This window comes from Aureobasidium namibiae (assembly GCF_000721765.1).
Source record: "Aureobasidium namibiae CBS 147.97 unplaced genomic scaffold scaffold_10, whole genome shotgun sequence".
Lineage (NCBI taxonomy): Eukaryota > Fungi > Ascomycota > Dothideomycetes > Dothideales > Saccotheciaceae > Aureobasidium > Aureobasidium namibiae.
This window is the reverse complement of record NW_013581199.1, coordinates 810,632-823,594: the sequence shown is the minus strand read 5'-3', so window position 1 is coordinate 823,594 and position 12,963 is coordinate 810,632. Positions and strand designations below refer to the sequence as shown.

The window sequence follows — 12,963 nt, the reverse complement described above, 5'->3', positions numbered from 1 at the left end:
TTCAACATTTTGATAGCAGTGATCTTCCCTTGCCTTCGTCTACACAATAACGCTATTTTGCTGGACTGCTATGAGAGTCTTGGACTTCTCTCACGCAGAAAGTGGCGACACAGAGGATTGAAGTACGGCTCTCCGCTCGGAACTGCAGAAATAGTAGTTCTTGGAGCTTTCTAGCTGCCCCAGCGTATCCAAGAAAATTCCAAGATGAAGTGGAAACTGGCGCAAAACGCTAGCTTGAGCTTGATACGGCGCCGTCCATCTTGGGTATAGCGTGAAAATCCATGGCGTGACACGGCTCGACATGCATCTTTGTTTGCTTCCATGGTACGCTTATCATTCTTGAAAGGGCTCCTGTAGTCAGGCACAAGGGTTGGAGGCTGTAAAAGACTTCGTGGTACCGAGTAGAGTTGCGGAAGGATGTTTCTTGAGAAATGTGCCTGAATCCTGGTTGACCTCGTCTTGTCGCGAGCGATGGAAGAAGCAGCACGCATCTTTTAAACATGAGCGAGCAGTCGCGATGGAGATCTGTCAGCGCCAATTGCTTGACGTGCATCTATCAAGACTCGCCTCCGATCCAAGAGATCTGCCTGAAAAGGCGACACCTTCAAGCTTTGCAGTGCATAACGAAGGAGTCCGATTCTCCACAAGGCTATGTCTGCGGGATGCAGAGGCAGCTTGTGAATCGGTCTCTTGACCGACACATCAACCAATAAATCATCACTATCATATCTGCTCTTCGAATCCTTGGGACCGCATCGCCGTTGGCACCAAGAGCAGTCATGATGGTCATGGAGTGTTGTAGAGAAAGTTCAAGCGACAGAGCCCCACATCTCATCGCCTTTCGCAGATATTCTCCGCGCGACCAATCAACACAATTGCCATCGCATGGCTGTCATGCATGAATTCGCTAGAAGATAGAGCCTGCCTGCAGACATGGATCTTCGACCAAGAATAGCCATTTCGGGAATTTATTCTGCTTCACTTTGCTTGCCCTGGCGTGCAGAAACGAATGTCGACCCACTGCTACGGTGTGCTTGTACATTTGCGCTATTGAATTGACGTGTCAGGCTGCTTCTGTTGTCAAGCGAGTATGACTTATCTTCCTTCTTCATATCCCTGCCACGTTGCGGCTCTGCGCTTGCCCGTTGAGCATAACAGTTGAGATCTGGAGACTTTGTGCGACCTTGAAACACGAGCCTGGTGATACGAAGACATGGACCGAACACACGTCTGCGACAACCATGTGTTGACCATTCATATCAAAGCTCGAGAGCAGACCGCCAATACTGTCAGTCTGCTACCAAGATCTCGCTTTGATCGGCCTCCGAATCTGGAGGATGAGCGATCAATCCAAGAATAAAAAGTGGGCTCCGCTTCCACCGTTCTCCGCCGTGGCATCCACTTTCGCCTTCTATCCACAACACAAACACTTCAAGTCTTCTTCTGGTTGTATTTCCGAGCTTGAACGCAAATTCTGGAAAGGCCCTCTGCTTTCGGGTTCTGATTCTCTTTGTATCCGTGTGGTGACACAGTTTGTTCACATCATGACTACACTTCACAACTCTTCTTGATCCGACAAAAGTGCAATGTTGCAGCCAAGACAACTTGCGGTTGCGACCTCCGAACTCCCAAGACCAATATTCCGATACTCTTGGGCTCGCCGCTCTTCGACGTCGGCGTTCTCCATCACGATGTTGAATCGATTTTGAAGACTGCACAGTATTGGAATCTCTCCGCCATCTACCGTGCTACGTCAAAAGCCAATTTGTTCTGAGATCTAAATTATGGTGTTAGCCAGATCTACGGCCTGCACGGAGCCTCTTCCTAGTGGCATGACATTGAAGCAACAGCCTTAGGCATAAATGGAGGATTGACCATTTCTCATTTGTAAGAAACAATCCACCTACTCGTAGCTCTCCTGCTTGTATCGTTAAGATGCCTTGATTGTTGAATTGTGGGAACAGTTGAGAACAAACTGTTCTTATCGATCAATTGTTTCGAACATCCTCGGCAAAGATGTCCCGGCGGGCCACCTCTGTGCTGTTTGCAACATGCCGTTGCCATCTACTCTTCGATGTGAAGTGACGTCAACAAGCGTTCGAATTACACCTCTGCTGCCTACAAGATACTGCCGCCTACAAGATGTTGTTGCCTATAATGTACTGCTAACCCACAAGACAAGAATAATCAAGCCCCCGACTACCAGCATGCAGATGGACAGAGAGCGATTTCTCGAGGAATTTGTATACGAGGTCGAGAAAGACTTCGACGTCAACAGTACACCTTCATCTTGGGCAGACACTGGACTAAACCCAGCCCATCGATACTGGGGCGATGAGGACCACCGATTGGAACTTCCTCATCCGGATGATCCCACTTGCCGTCTGGTCACGTCGGCTCTCACACCGGACAAGAAGTTCATCGCAGCGTCGAATGGGCTTGTTATCAATCTTTACGATATTAAGACAAAAGAGTGTCACATGGTGTTTCGAGGCTTGACACTGCCGGTACGTGGTCTGGAGTTCAGTCCTTTGCTCACAGAGACAGGCGGATATACGCTCATGATCTCAAGCTCTGAATCTGACCGACCCGACAGCGATAAGAGTCTCATGTTCTTGGAATTGGGCCCTGATGGAAGAAGAATGGTTCAGCCACAGCTCTTGAACGTCAACAGGATACTGGAGTTATCCATGAGTCCGGTCACATCCCAACTGAACGACCTGTGTGGATCTGCCGTCGCATCTTCATTGCTGGATGCCACCCGCGCGCAGTACAAGAGTGCTCTGGCCAGATTGCAAGCGACTCTGGAAGCCAAGGACTTGCTGCAATTGGATAGTGTCACAGGCGATTGTATGAGTATTATCAGCTCTCATGGCGAACTGTTGCTGTATGCTCGTCCTGACCAGCCTTTCCAACAAGATTCTTCTCGGCCAAGACAAAATACAAAGGTTATCGTCTATGACCTTGCCAAAGGTAGACATAAGTTCATTCTGGATAATCAAGGCGACGCCATCAATTGCGTCGGTTTTAGTCCCGATGACAGAATCATCGCCACCGTAGCAGGACCTGGGACTCTTCGCATCTTTGACACGAAATCAGGCGAGTGCAAACACGTAATCAGTGCGCCGAGGGGACAGCGCTACAGGAGCATATGGTCCCCCGACTCGAAATATATCTTGCTCCATGGTATGGCGAAACAGATCAACGAACAGCGGCAGACCGTCAGCCAGACTGCCTACATGGCCGTATATTCAGCCCAGACAGGAGAGCAGATTGCACAGTACAAACCCCAGGACCTCGCTCGTAGATCCGAAGCCATCATGACAGCCTGGTCTCCCAGAAACGATATCGCCATTGCAAGCGAAACACGCATTTTGGTCTGGAAACCATTCGAGAACACGACCTCTACATCTCTCTTAGTAAAGCTAGAGAACGCATTCATGCGGCTGTATGCCCACTTCGTCGAGCTCATGTGGGTCGAAGAAGGAAAGATGTTGATGGCCAGGCTGAGTAGTGGCACTATCGAAGTGTGGGATCAGGACAGAAACGTCAAGTGGAGGATCGAGAGACCTCGTGGTCCTGCTCTCGCGCGAAGTGCAAGAGGTTGTTACTGGCTGGACGAGTCAAAGACGCTGGTAAGTCTCGATAACGATGCAGCTTTAAAATTCTACGACCTTTGAGTAGACTTCACCGCGCATTCTTCTTTGAGTAGACTTCACCGCGCATTCTTTGAGACCTGAACTTGGAGAAGGAGGACAAGGGATTGACTCACCAGACAAAGAAGAAGACATGGTTGACCGCCACACGATCCATGGTAGCCCCAAATCACTAGAATGCGAACCCACACCCCAACCAACACCCCCGTTGATTCTACCATCAAGGTTGATAAACACGACAACGTCGATGTCATCCATTTCTACAACCAGTGCATCAATCCAGATGTTGAAGACGACGACAACGTAAATGAATATCTATACAACGCGGTCAACAACTGGAGAACTATCAAGCAGAAGCAGCACGTTATGAAAGTCACACATTTTATCTCACGCGGCACTCTAGAGCACCTACGATATATTGTCGTAAAACAGACTATGCAAAATTGTAATTCATGCTCGGTGTTGCAACTTGCCGAGATCTGTCTGGGAGTGAGTCCTTCGTTGATATATTGCGCTGGACATTGGAAGGCCGTCGGCAATGTAAGCTTAGCCATTTCGCTGCACGAGGACGAGTTGTAATGCAAGAATCGATGACATTCGTCTAGAAACCCTGTGCCGCAGTCGAACTCACACTGTAGACCGGTTTCCACCAAAGTACTCCTAGTGTTTTGGATGCTCCAGATGGTGGTAGAATTTGTATGCTACAATTGCAGCATCGAACGTGTCATTACAATCGGGGCAGGGACATGCGAAGGTGACATGTGCGTCAGGCACGCCGAATACTTGAGCCACTGTCCTGTATTAAAGACTGCCATGCGTGCGGTAAGGTGCATTGATCTGTGCTGCCATGAAGTGCTTGTATGTTCGCATGTCTTCTGCCGAGTACTGAGCAGTGCTCACATAGTCGATATCAGATCCTTCGTCGTTCTCAGCGGCAGCGTCGATGTCAGAGCATTCGTCGTCTGAGGTATCAGTGTCTACCCCGGATAAGCAGTTGATGTACGATGCTACGCAAGCTGATACTGGAGCTGCGGCTGTTGGGATGGAGTTTGCGTTGACTCTCGACGGCGCTACTAATCAGATGGTATGATGGGAGTGTCAAGCACAGATTCAGCAGCTATAGAGGCGACGGTTGCTGTATGGTCGTTGTTGCTTTCCTGGTCCTCGGTCGCAAGAAAGACTTGGATGTAACATCATGATTCGTCTATGGAAACCATATCCAGCGTGTCTCATCTTGACCCCTCACCGACCCCAAAAAAGCAGAGGAAAACAGGAAAGTGATCATTGGCCAGTGACCGATGTAGAAGAAGAAAAGAATCGTTCTCGCATTAATAAGTTCTATACATGCCCTTGTTCTAATTGAAAAAAAGCCAAGAACAGCACTTTTAAGCTCCAGAAGCAAACTTGCTCCTCGCCCTCAACCTCTCACCAAATTTCCACAGAATGAATGGTGCAGGCAACCCAAGCCCAACAGCAATAAATCCTAGCACAGAGTTGCCCCATCCATAGCCCAGCGCATCGTACATAGCGGGCGCAAACAGCGGGAATCCAAAGCCGGCAAGCGATCTCAGCACCGTCGTGGATGCAACAGCACTAGCCGCATATCTCTGGTAACTATCAATGATGTACGTCTGACAACTCTGGAAGACCAAGATGTTGCCTGCGGAGAATATGGCAGCGCCAATGTTAGGCCCAATCCAGTGGGTCTTGTATTCGGCGGTCCAGCCGTAGATGAACAGGCCGATGGGGATCAGTACAGAGCCTGGGAACATGAGGGGCACGCGGAACTCGCTGCGGCCGACGTTGTTGTTCTTCTTTTTGAGGGTGCGGTAGAAGTAGTCGTTCAATGGGGCGCCGATCTGTGTGCCGAGGAAGAATCCGAGGCCTAGCGAGATGTAGTTGAGACCACCAATTCCGGTAGATTCGCCATAGATGCCTGTCCAGAGGCCTGGGAAGGTGGAGAGGACGAGGTACATGAGACCATACACATAGGCGATATAGATGGCCAGAAACTGGACGATGGGCTGGGTTCCGATCATGACGAAAGGACGGGTGAAGGCCGTCTTCAGATGAACGGAGAGCTTGCGGTTTGGATCATCATATTCGGTGTGTAGGTTTGTGTTTCCAGTCTCCTTGATCAAGCGCAGCTTCTTGCGCTTCAGCAATTCTGGGACATACGTCTCTTGCAGGAAGAAGACGCCCGAAAGTTGGATAAAGAAGCAGGCGATACATGTTGACCAGAATACCCACCTCCAAGTGGTGTTTTCAGCGATGAAACCTCCAGCAATAGGGCCAATTGCGGGTCCTAGCAATGGTGCTAGTGAATAGATACTGATGGCCTTGCCTCTCTCTTCTGCCTTCCAGCAGTCACTGAGCATACCACCACCGATAGCAAGAGGAGCGCTACCGCCCAGTCCAGCTAGAAAGCGGAAAGCCATCATTTCTCCTTTGTTCTGAGCAAAGCCACAAGCAAGATTCCAGACGAAGTAAAAAGCATTGGCGATCTGAAGGACTCTGACACGACCATAGAGCTCAGACATGGGTCCGAGAAAAAGAGGACCGATGGCGTAGGCAAGCACGAAAATGGACAGAACCAATTGCTGCTCAGCAGTGCTTGTGATATTGAAGTCGTGGGAGATGACACCGATAGCTGGCGCAACCATTGAGGAGGATACCGGTGAGATAAAGGTGAAAGAGGAAACGACAAGAGTGGCTGCCCACTTTCTGCCTTTGCCCCAGTTCTTGGGATTCTCTGGGTCGTCGGGACCATCCCAAGTCACTAGATTCGGATCCTTGACTGACTTGGATGTGGACTTTCTCGATAGCGGAGGCTTCTCATTCTCTGATTGCGCTTCTAGATCGCGTCCAGTCTCTGCGCCGAATGGTTCCATAATTATCTCATCCGGCTCTTGCTTTTCCTTGTCCGTTTCCGAACTCGAGTGTGGTGATAGAGCATCGCTGCCATCGTGTTCTGATTCATGTTCCTCTACTCTTTCCTCGTAGTCGGACTCAGCGTGATGGTGGTAGATACCATGGTCGTCAATAAAGTTTGCCGAGGTGAGTCGTTGTAGAGGACTGCTTGGTCGACTTGGCCTTGAGCCAGATCGTTCGCGTGACCTGTACGATTTGTTCGACCGGTCCGATCGCGTTCGTGATAAATATTGTCGCGTCGAGCGTCCAGTGCGGATGGGCTGCAGTGTCGTCTCGTTATCGGCATCCATGACGATAAGACTGCGCAGCAAACAGAAAGAATACAGATAAGGGAATTCTCAAACGGCGGTAGTGCCTCTTGTACTTATTGAAATAGAATCTCGGAGAGAGGACTTAATCTAAAATCCGAACTCCGACAGTTATGAAATTGAAAGGCGGCATCATTTCATGCCAGGCAGACGATGTTTGTTGTATTCGGTCCCGACATGCAATTCGAAGGAAGTCGGCACGTCACAACTCGGAAGTCGCGTGCCGAGAGGCGGTGGCTTTGCAAAACATTGTTTGCTTGTTGGACTTCCCTCCGGCATGATTGCAAACCCACCGTGGGCGTGCTGTCACATCTCTCCCTAGGCGACTCTGGAGAGAAGCAGAGAGTGCAGGAAAGGGAGGCGGTTTTGACAGAAACAAGACTCGGTGACATTGCGTGCTTGTCAGCCATCGCGGCTTGGCTGAGCCTGAGCCCCTCCCTCTGGTCTAAGCTCTCCAAATTCCAGAGCAAAAAGAAACGCTCCTTCCACGAAAGAGTCAACAATGCATTGGACTGTGCCTGTTGGGAGCTGCAAGGGGGCCAGAAGAGCAAAAGAAGAAGGTCGTACCAGGGATCGAACTTGGATTACCGGAATCAGAATCCGATGTGCTAACCATTACACTATACAACCAATAGTTGAGGCAAAGATAACCTAACAACAATATAGCTCTTAGCGTTTTGGCAAACGATGCCCATCTCACGTACCAGGGTAATAGAACATTTGTACCGTAGCAGAGATGTGTCATTGACCGTCTTGATCGCTTTCAACGCACTTCAGAATGATGTATCGAGTCAATGGATGTAAATCAGCAATTGTTTATGTTGTCGACGGAGCACAGCATAAACTCGTTGGTTGCAAAGCCAAACTCTGGACGATGGCATCAGAAAAATAAGAATATGAAATTAGAGCAGCAACGAAGCCAAAACGTGTTGTCCAGTGCCCCAGAGCCTCAGTAATATATTCGAAAAACATGCTAAGATGGTACAAAAGAGAAAATCCGTAGTGATGGTAATGTAATGTCGCCAGAAGTGTTTTTGGTGGTAGTTGAGGGTACCACCCTGAGCGTGGTCTGTGCTCAACAAACGAGCAGCCTGCCTGTCCATCGAAAAAGAAGACAGAAGATGATTTGAACAACTAGTCCAGTGCGTGAGGGCCAGAGAGTAATGTGTATAGCCTGTTGAAAGTCTGAGAAAGAGCAGACACGACGGGCAGAGGCCTATTCATAGGCAAAATAACGACCACACACATGTCGATGTGCAGCAGAACAATGAGGCTCGTCAATCCAAAGAACTTCCGACGTACTCCCGATAGTCCTCGAATTCGTCCACGAAATCATTGAGGATTCGAACGAAAGGAAGACATCAACACCTGCCTGATGAGCCACGTATCTCACCGCCAGCAAAAAGAACATCCTAGGACGTCTTTGAAAGACAAAACAATCATCACGCCAGCATCTGCACCACTGCACCGATTGAAGGGAGCAAAAAACAAAATGATCACGGCAGGGATCGAACCTGCAATCTCTTGATTCGTAGTCAAGCGCCTTGCCATTGGGCCACGCAACCAATTGATGTGAGTCTGAGAAGCGGGCTGCAATATCATTCTCACAGTCTGCCATTCAAGGTGATGCAGAGGTTGAAGTTTGTTCGATCGAATCGAGACCTTTGTCAGGTGTAGCGTAGAGTACAGGGAGTGGCCAAGTTGTAGCAGTGTTTGTCGTTTAATACCAAATGCTCCTAGTCCGATGGTGAGGAATAGCAGGTTCGCCAGACTTCTCCTTCTCCTTGGCTAGATCATAGAGGAAGAAATCGAGCAAGATAGCGTTGACCTTGGCGCCTGGATACTTCCTCAGAATCTCTCGGCGAATCATCTCTACAGTCCAGATGCTGCAACCACGTAACTGAACCTCGTAGCTAGAATCGTGAGCAATGGGTTGTTGGGTACGTATAGTGCTGTCTAGGGGCGGACTGTACGTCAGACAGCCCAGTGTGTGGAGGATTTGAGGCACTCGGTAATCTTTGTGTGTCAGCTGAATATTTGTGAGCGAAGGAGGATATATGTACCAGCAAACATGGTGATGCAGTCGATATCGATGAATTCGCCATAGCTTTGTGCATTGAACGCAGCCCAGATGTCGGCGACCAGAATTTGCGGCCTCTTCATGATGCGAACGGTGCGTTTTTCGAAAACGGACTCATCACAGAAGCACGAGAAATGGTGAGCGAGGAGATTGACAAGCTTACCGGCACTGTTGTCGGCGGCTTCAACAAGGCCAGCAACACTACCAAAGTGCTGGACAAGTTAGTAAGAAGTAAGAGCAAAGCTTGCCATCAACCAACCTCTTCTAGAATACGACCGGCTTCTCGAAGACAGTCGATTCTTTCTTGTAGCAAGGGGATTTCCTCTTTGGTCGAGGAACGGAAGACATATGCTAGCTTTTCGTCTGGACATTCCAGCCCATCGGCGTAGTAGGAAGGTGTTGTGATAGGAATATCTGTAGTTGCATAAGAACGATGTAGAGAATATTGAGACCACAAAATGGTATAGGGCAGAGAAGATAATGAAGAACAACAAGACTTACCCTCTTCGAGAGCCCTTTGCAAGCAAGCCACCAAACTCCAGTAGCCAGTCCACTTTTTACCACGATATTCGACGGCATATCTCTCATTCTCGGGCTTTTCACTCCAGAAGCTGAAGTTTAGGAGATCCATGACAAAAATAAAGTTGAGAGTGGCTTCATCCTTTGATTTTGGATGCAGGTCATGTTCAGACCAAGTTTCTGTGCTGTAGCTGCGCTCTTGCATCTGGTCCCAGATCGATTGAGCAGCAGCTCTAGTGCCACGAGCATCAATATTTACATCGATACTATTGTCGTAGATGAACTCGGCATGTCGAAGAACTTTTGTATCGGAACCGATTTCGTCAGATTTCGGAGTGGGCCCTAGTAGCGACTTGCGTAGAAGATCGAGCAGCTCGTGGTCGACTTCGTCGTCGGACATGTCGGTAGAGTGGCACGAGAAGTGAAAGGATGGGTGATGGGGTTGAAAAGGGCAAGAATAAGAGGGAAGGCAGGGACGGAGGGCGGCAATTGGCAGTCTAAACTTGCTCTTTCCTAATCTGACTGGAGCTTGCGACCTGTCGGATTTTGCTTTTGTTGCCTAAACATCGACAGGTTATCATGATAGAGAAGGAGAAGAGCAACCGCCGGAGGTATAGCTAGAATTGACAGTCACAATTCGAGAAGAATCGAATGTGATTGTTGAAAAGACAGGTCTTGATTCAGCTCAACTGGCTGCACTGAACCTCGGTGTTTTTGCAAGAATTGGGCGCGTCATCGCAGACAGAATTGGTCCGGGGTCGACAATTGACCAAGTGAATCAACGCAACCTTGACCTCGATCAACAACACGCACACGCCCTTGTCGCTCACTCGAGCCGGCTGCCAACACGCCTTCACTGTCTGCGACATCATATGCCACCTCGCCGATAGCACCTCTTCTTGTCACCATCACCACAACCGCACACCCACGGCACAGCACCATGACGCGCGAACGCTTCCTCAAGCAGTCACTCGGCTCGCAGTTCGCCAACATCAAGAACGCGCGCATCCTTGTCGTCGGCGCCGGTGGCATTGGCTGCGAACTCCTCAAAAACCTCGTCTGCACTGGCTTTGGCGAGATCCACCTGGTCGATCTCGACACAATTGACCTGTCCAACCTCAACCGCCAATTCCTCTTTCGCCATGCCCACATCAAGAAGTCCAAAGCTCTGGTCGCCCGCGAGGCCGCTTCCAAGTTCAATCCAAATGTCAAGATCGAGGCACACCACGCAAACATCAAGGATCCACAGTTCAATGTCGACTGGTTCCGCGAGTTTGTCATCGTCTTCAACGCCCTCGACAACCTCGATGCCCGCCGTCACGTTAACCGCATGTGCCTTGCCGCAGACGTCCCACTGATCGAAAGTGGTACGACCGGTTTTAATGGCCAGGTCCAACCCATCCGCAAGCGCCTCACCGAATGCTACGATTGCGCACCCAAAGAAACTCCCAAGTCCTTCCCCGTCTGCACCATCCGAAGCACTCCAAGCCAGCCCATTCACTGTATCGTCTGGGCAAAAAGCTACCTCTTCAACGAGCTGTTCGGAATCAGCGAAGATCAAGCTCCCGACCTCGATCACGAATCCGATGAAAACGATGAGAAAGAGTTGGCCGAGCTGAAGAAGGAGGCTGCTGCCCTGAAAGAGATCCGCGCATCAATGGGCTCGACAGAATTCCCACAAAAGGTCTTTGACAAGGTCTTCACTCAGGACATCAACAGACTGCTCGGCATGGAGGACATGTGGAAGACGCGCAAGCCTCCGACCGCCCTCGACTTCGAAGCCGTCAGTGCTGCAGCTTCCAACGTCGACCGCGAGACGATAGCAGACGACCAGAAGAACTGGTCTTTGGAAGAGAACTTTGCTGTCTTCTCGGACAGCCTGGTTCGTCTGAGTGACCGTCTGAACAAGCTGCGAGCATCACAAGAGACTGGCAACGCTCCTCCGATATTGACCTTCGACAAGGACGACCGAGACACACTCGACTTCGTGGCCGCTGCTGCCAACCTCCGCTCCGTCACTTTCGGCATCGAGACCAAGTCAGAGTTTGACATCAAGCAGATGGCTGGCAACATCATCCCTGCCATCGCTACCACAAACGCTACCACAGCCGCTCTGTGTGTCTTGGAAGCCTTCAAGATTATGCGTGGCGACTGGGCCAAGGCAAAGATGGTCTTCTTGACAAAATCGACCGAGCGCATCATAAATAAGGAGTCTCTGCGTCCACCTAGACCTGACTGTGGCGTTTGCGCTACTGCCTACGCTAGATTGGTCATCAACACTGACAAGACCACTCTGGAGACTTTTGTTAAAGAGGTTCTGGTTGCCAAGCTCGGCTACAAGGAGAGTGAAGTCGAAGTCAGCAACGATGGTGGTGTCTGGTATGATCCTGACATGGCCATGGACGAAAACGACAACCTCGAAAAGACGCTGAACGATATTGGCATCGTCAGCAACTCGACTGTTGTGATTCGTGGTGAAGACGACGAAGGCGAGCGTGTAAACCTCGAGCTCTCCATCTCTAATATGTATGTACCAAATCCTCATTCCAGCATTGACCGTAATACTAACTTCTTCCTAGAGAATTCGATCAATCTACAGCCGCCACGACCGAGTCCTTCATGCTGATCCCCGATCTCCAGACCATCCCCAAGAAGACTCCTGCCCCTACCGCAACGACGACTGACGCCGGATCTTCTAACGGACAAACTCTTCCTACTCGTTCGTCCACCAAGCGTACTGCTGCAGATGCTGATCTGGATGCTGGAGAACACGAAGCCGAACAAATCGCCAAGCGTGGCAAGGTCGCTGAGGAGAACAAGACCGCCATCACCGTTGACGACGATGGTAGCATCATGCTGGATTGATCGATTGGCCATTGAGACCGACCGAGCACCATCCGGTTTCCTACTTTCCGCTTTTCCGTACATCTGGGATTTGGGGATAAACCAAAAGATGGGATTTTCTGCTTTTTTCTTTTCGGCAAGAGGCGTTTCATGATTTCAGTTCTAGAGGAAGGGCTCAAAAGATTTACACCTCTCTTCATCAGTATACCCCCATATAGACACAGCGATAGGCTGTTTCTAGCAACAAACGAGGCATCACCCCACTATTCAAAACATGTTCATACTACAGCACCATCGTTTCCTTGCCTTCAGCAGTACCGAGACATTCAGATAGTGGCGTACGGCTGCCTTGATTATCTATCGTCTATCGATACGAACTTGCCGGGAAGTCTGAGCGGTGCAGCAACAACAGTCCCGGCACCTTTGCATCTGTAGAAGTACTCCAAATATCTGGGGACCTTGGGAGTTCTCAGCTATCGTCGTGAAGCGAGCAAGTGAAGTCAGAGGCTTTGGGTGATTCAAGGTGGGTCAGAGGGATTAAAGTTCAAGCCACCACGAAAGCTCAAAACCCCTAAACACCACCCTGAAACACATGAGAACCACCGATGCTATTCATGCTGATCTT

The 12,963-nt window shown here is 49.8% G+C and overlaps 4 protein-coding genes across 4 annotated transcripts; 2 read left to right on the top strand and 2 right to left on the bottom strand.

The window, feature by feature from the left end:
• Nucleotides 1-2,051: 2,051 nt before the first annotated feature.
• M436DRAFT_48407 (WD40 repeat-like protein) lies at nt 2,052-3,680 on the top strand (the record flags this gene model as incomplete). Its single annotated transcript, XM_013571122.1, has 2 exons — nt 2,052-2,611; nt 2,696-3,680. The coding sequence occupies 2 exons, from the start codon at nt 2,052-2,054 to the stop codon at nt 3,678-3,680; spliced, it is 1,545 nt and encodes a 514-aa protein (XP_013426576.1).
• A 1,361-nt stretch (nt 3,681-5,041) lies between these two features.
• M436DRAFT_48697 (MFS general substrate transporter) lies at nt 5,042-6,877 on the bottom strand (the record flags this gene model as incomplete). Its single annotated transcript, XM_013571175.1, has 1 exon — nt 5,042-6,877. The coding sequence occupies one exon, from the start codon at nt 6,875-6,877 to the stop codon at nt 5,042-5,044; it is 1,836 nt and encodes a 611-aa protein (XP_013426629.1).
• A 1,738-nt stretch (nt 6,878-8,615) lies between these two features.
• On the bottom strand, nt 8,616-9,894 carry M436DRAFT_73560 (uncharacterized protein; the record flags this gene model as incomplete). Its single annotated transcript, XM_013571420.1, has 4 exons — nt 8,616-8,911; nt 8,959-9,187; nt 9,235-9,389; nt 9,477-9,894. 4 exons carry the CDS (start codon nt 9,892-9,894, stop codon nt 8,616-8,618), a joined length of 1,098 nt encoding a protein of 365 aa, XP_013426874.1.
• Nucleotides 9,895-10,434: 540 nt separating this feature from the next.
• Nucleotides 10,435-12,359, top strand: M436DRAFT_48236 (ThiF family protein; the record flags this gene model as incomplete). Its single annotated transcript, XM_013571099.1, has 2 exons — nt 10,435-12,020; nt 12,074-12,359. The coding sequence occupies 2 exons, from the start codon at nt 10,435-10,437 to the stop codon at nt 12,357-12,359; spliced, it is 1,872 nt and encodes a 623-aa protein (XP_013426553.1).
• Between the last annotated feature and the right edge of the window lie 604 nt (nt 12,360-12,963).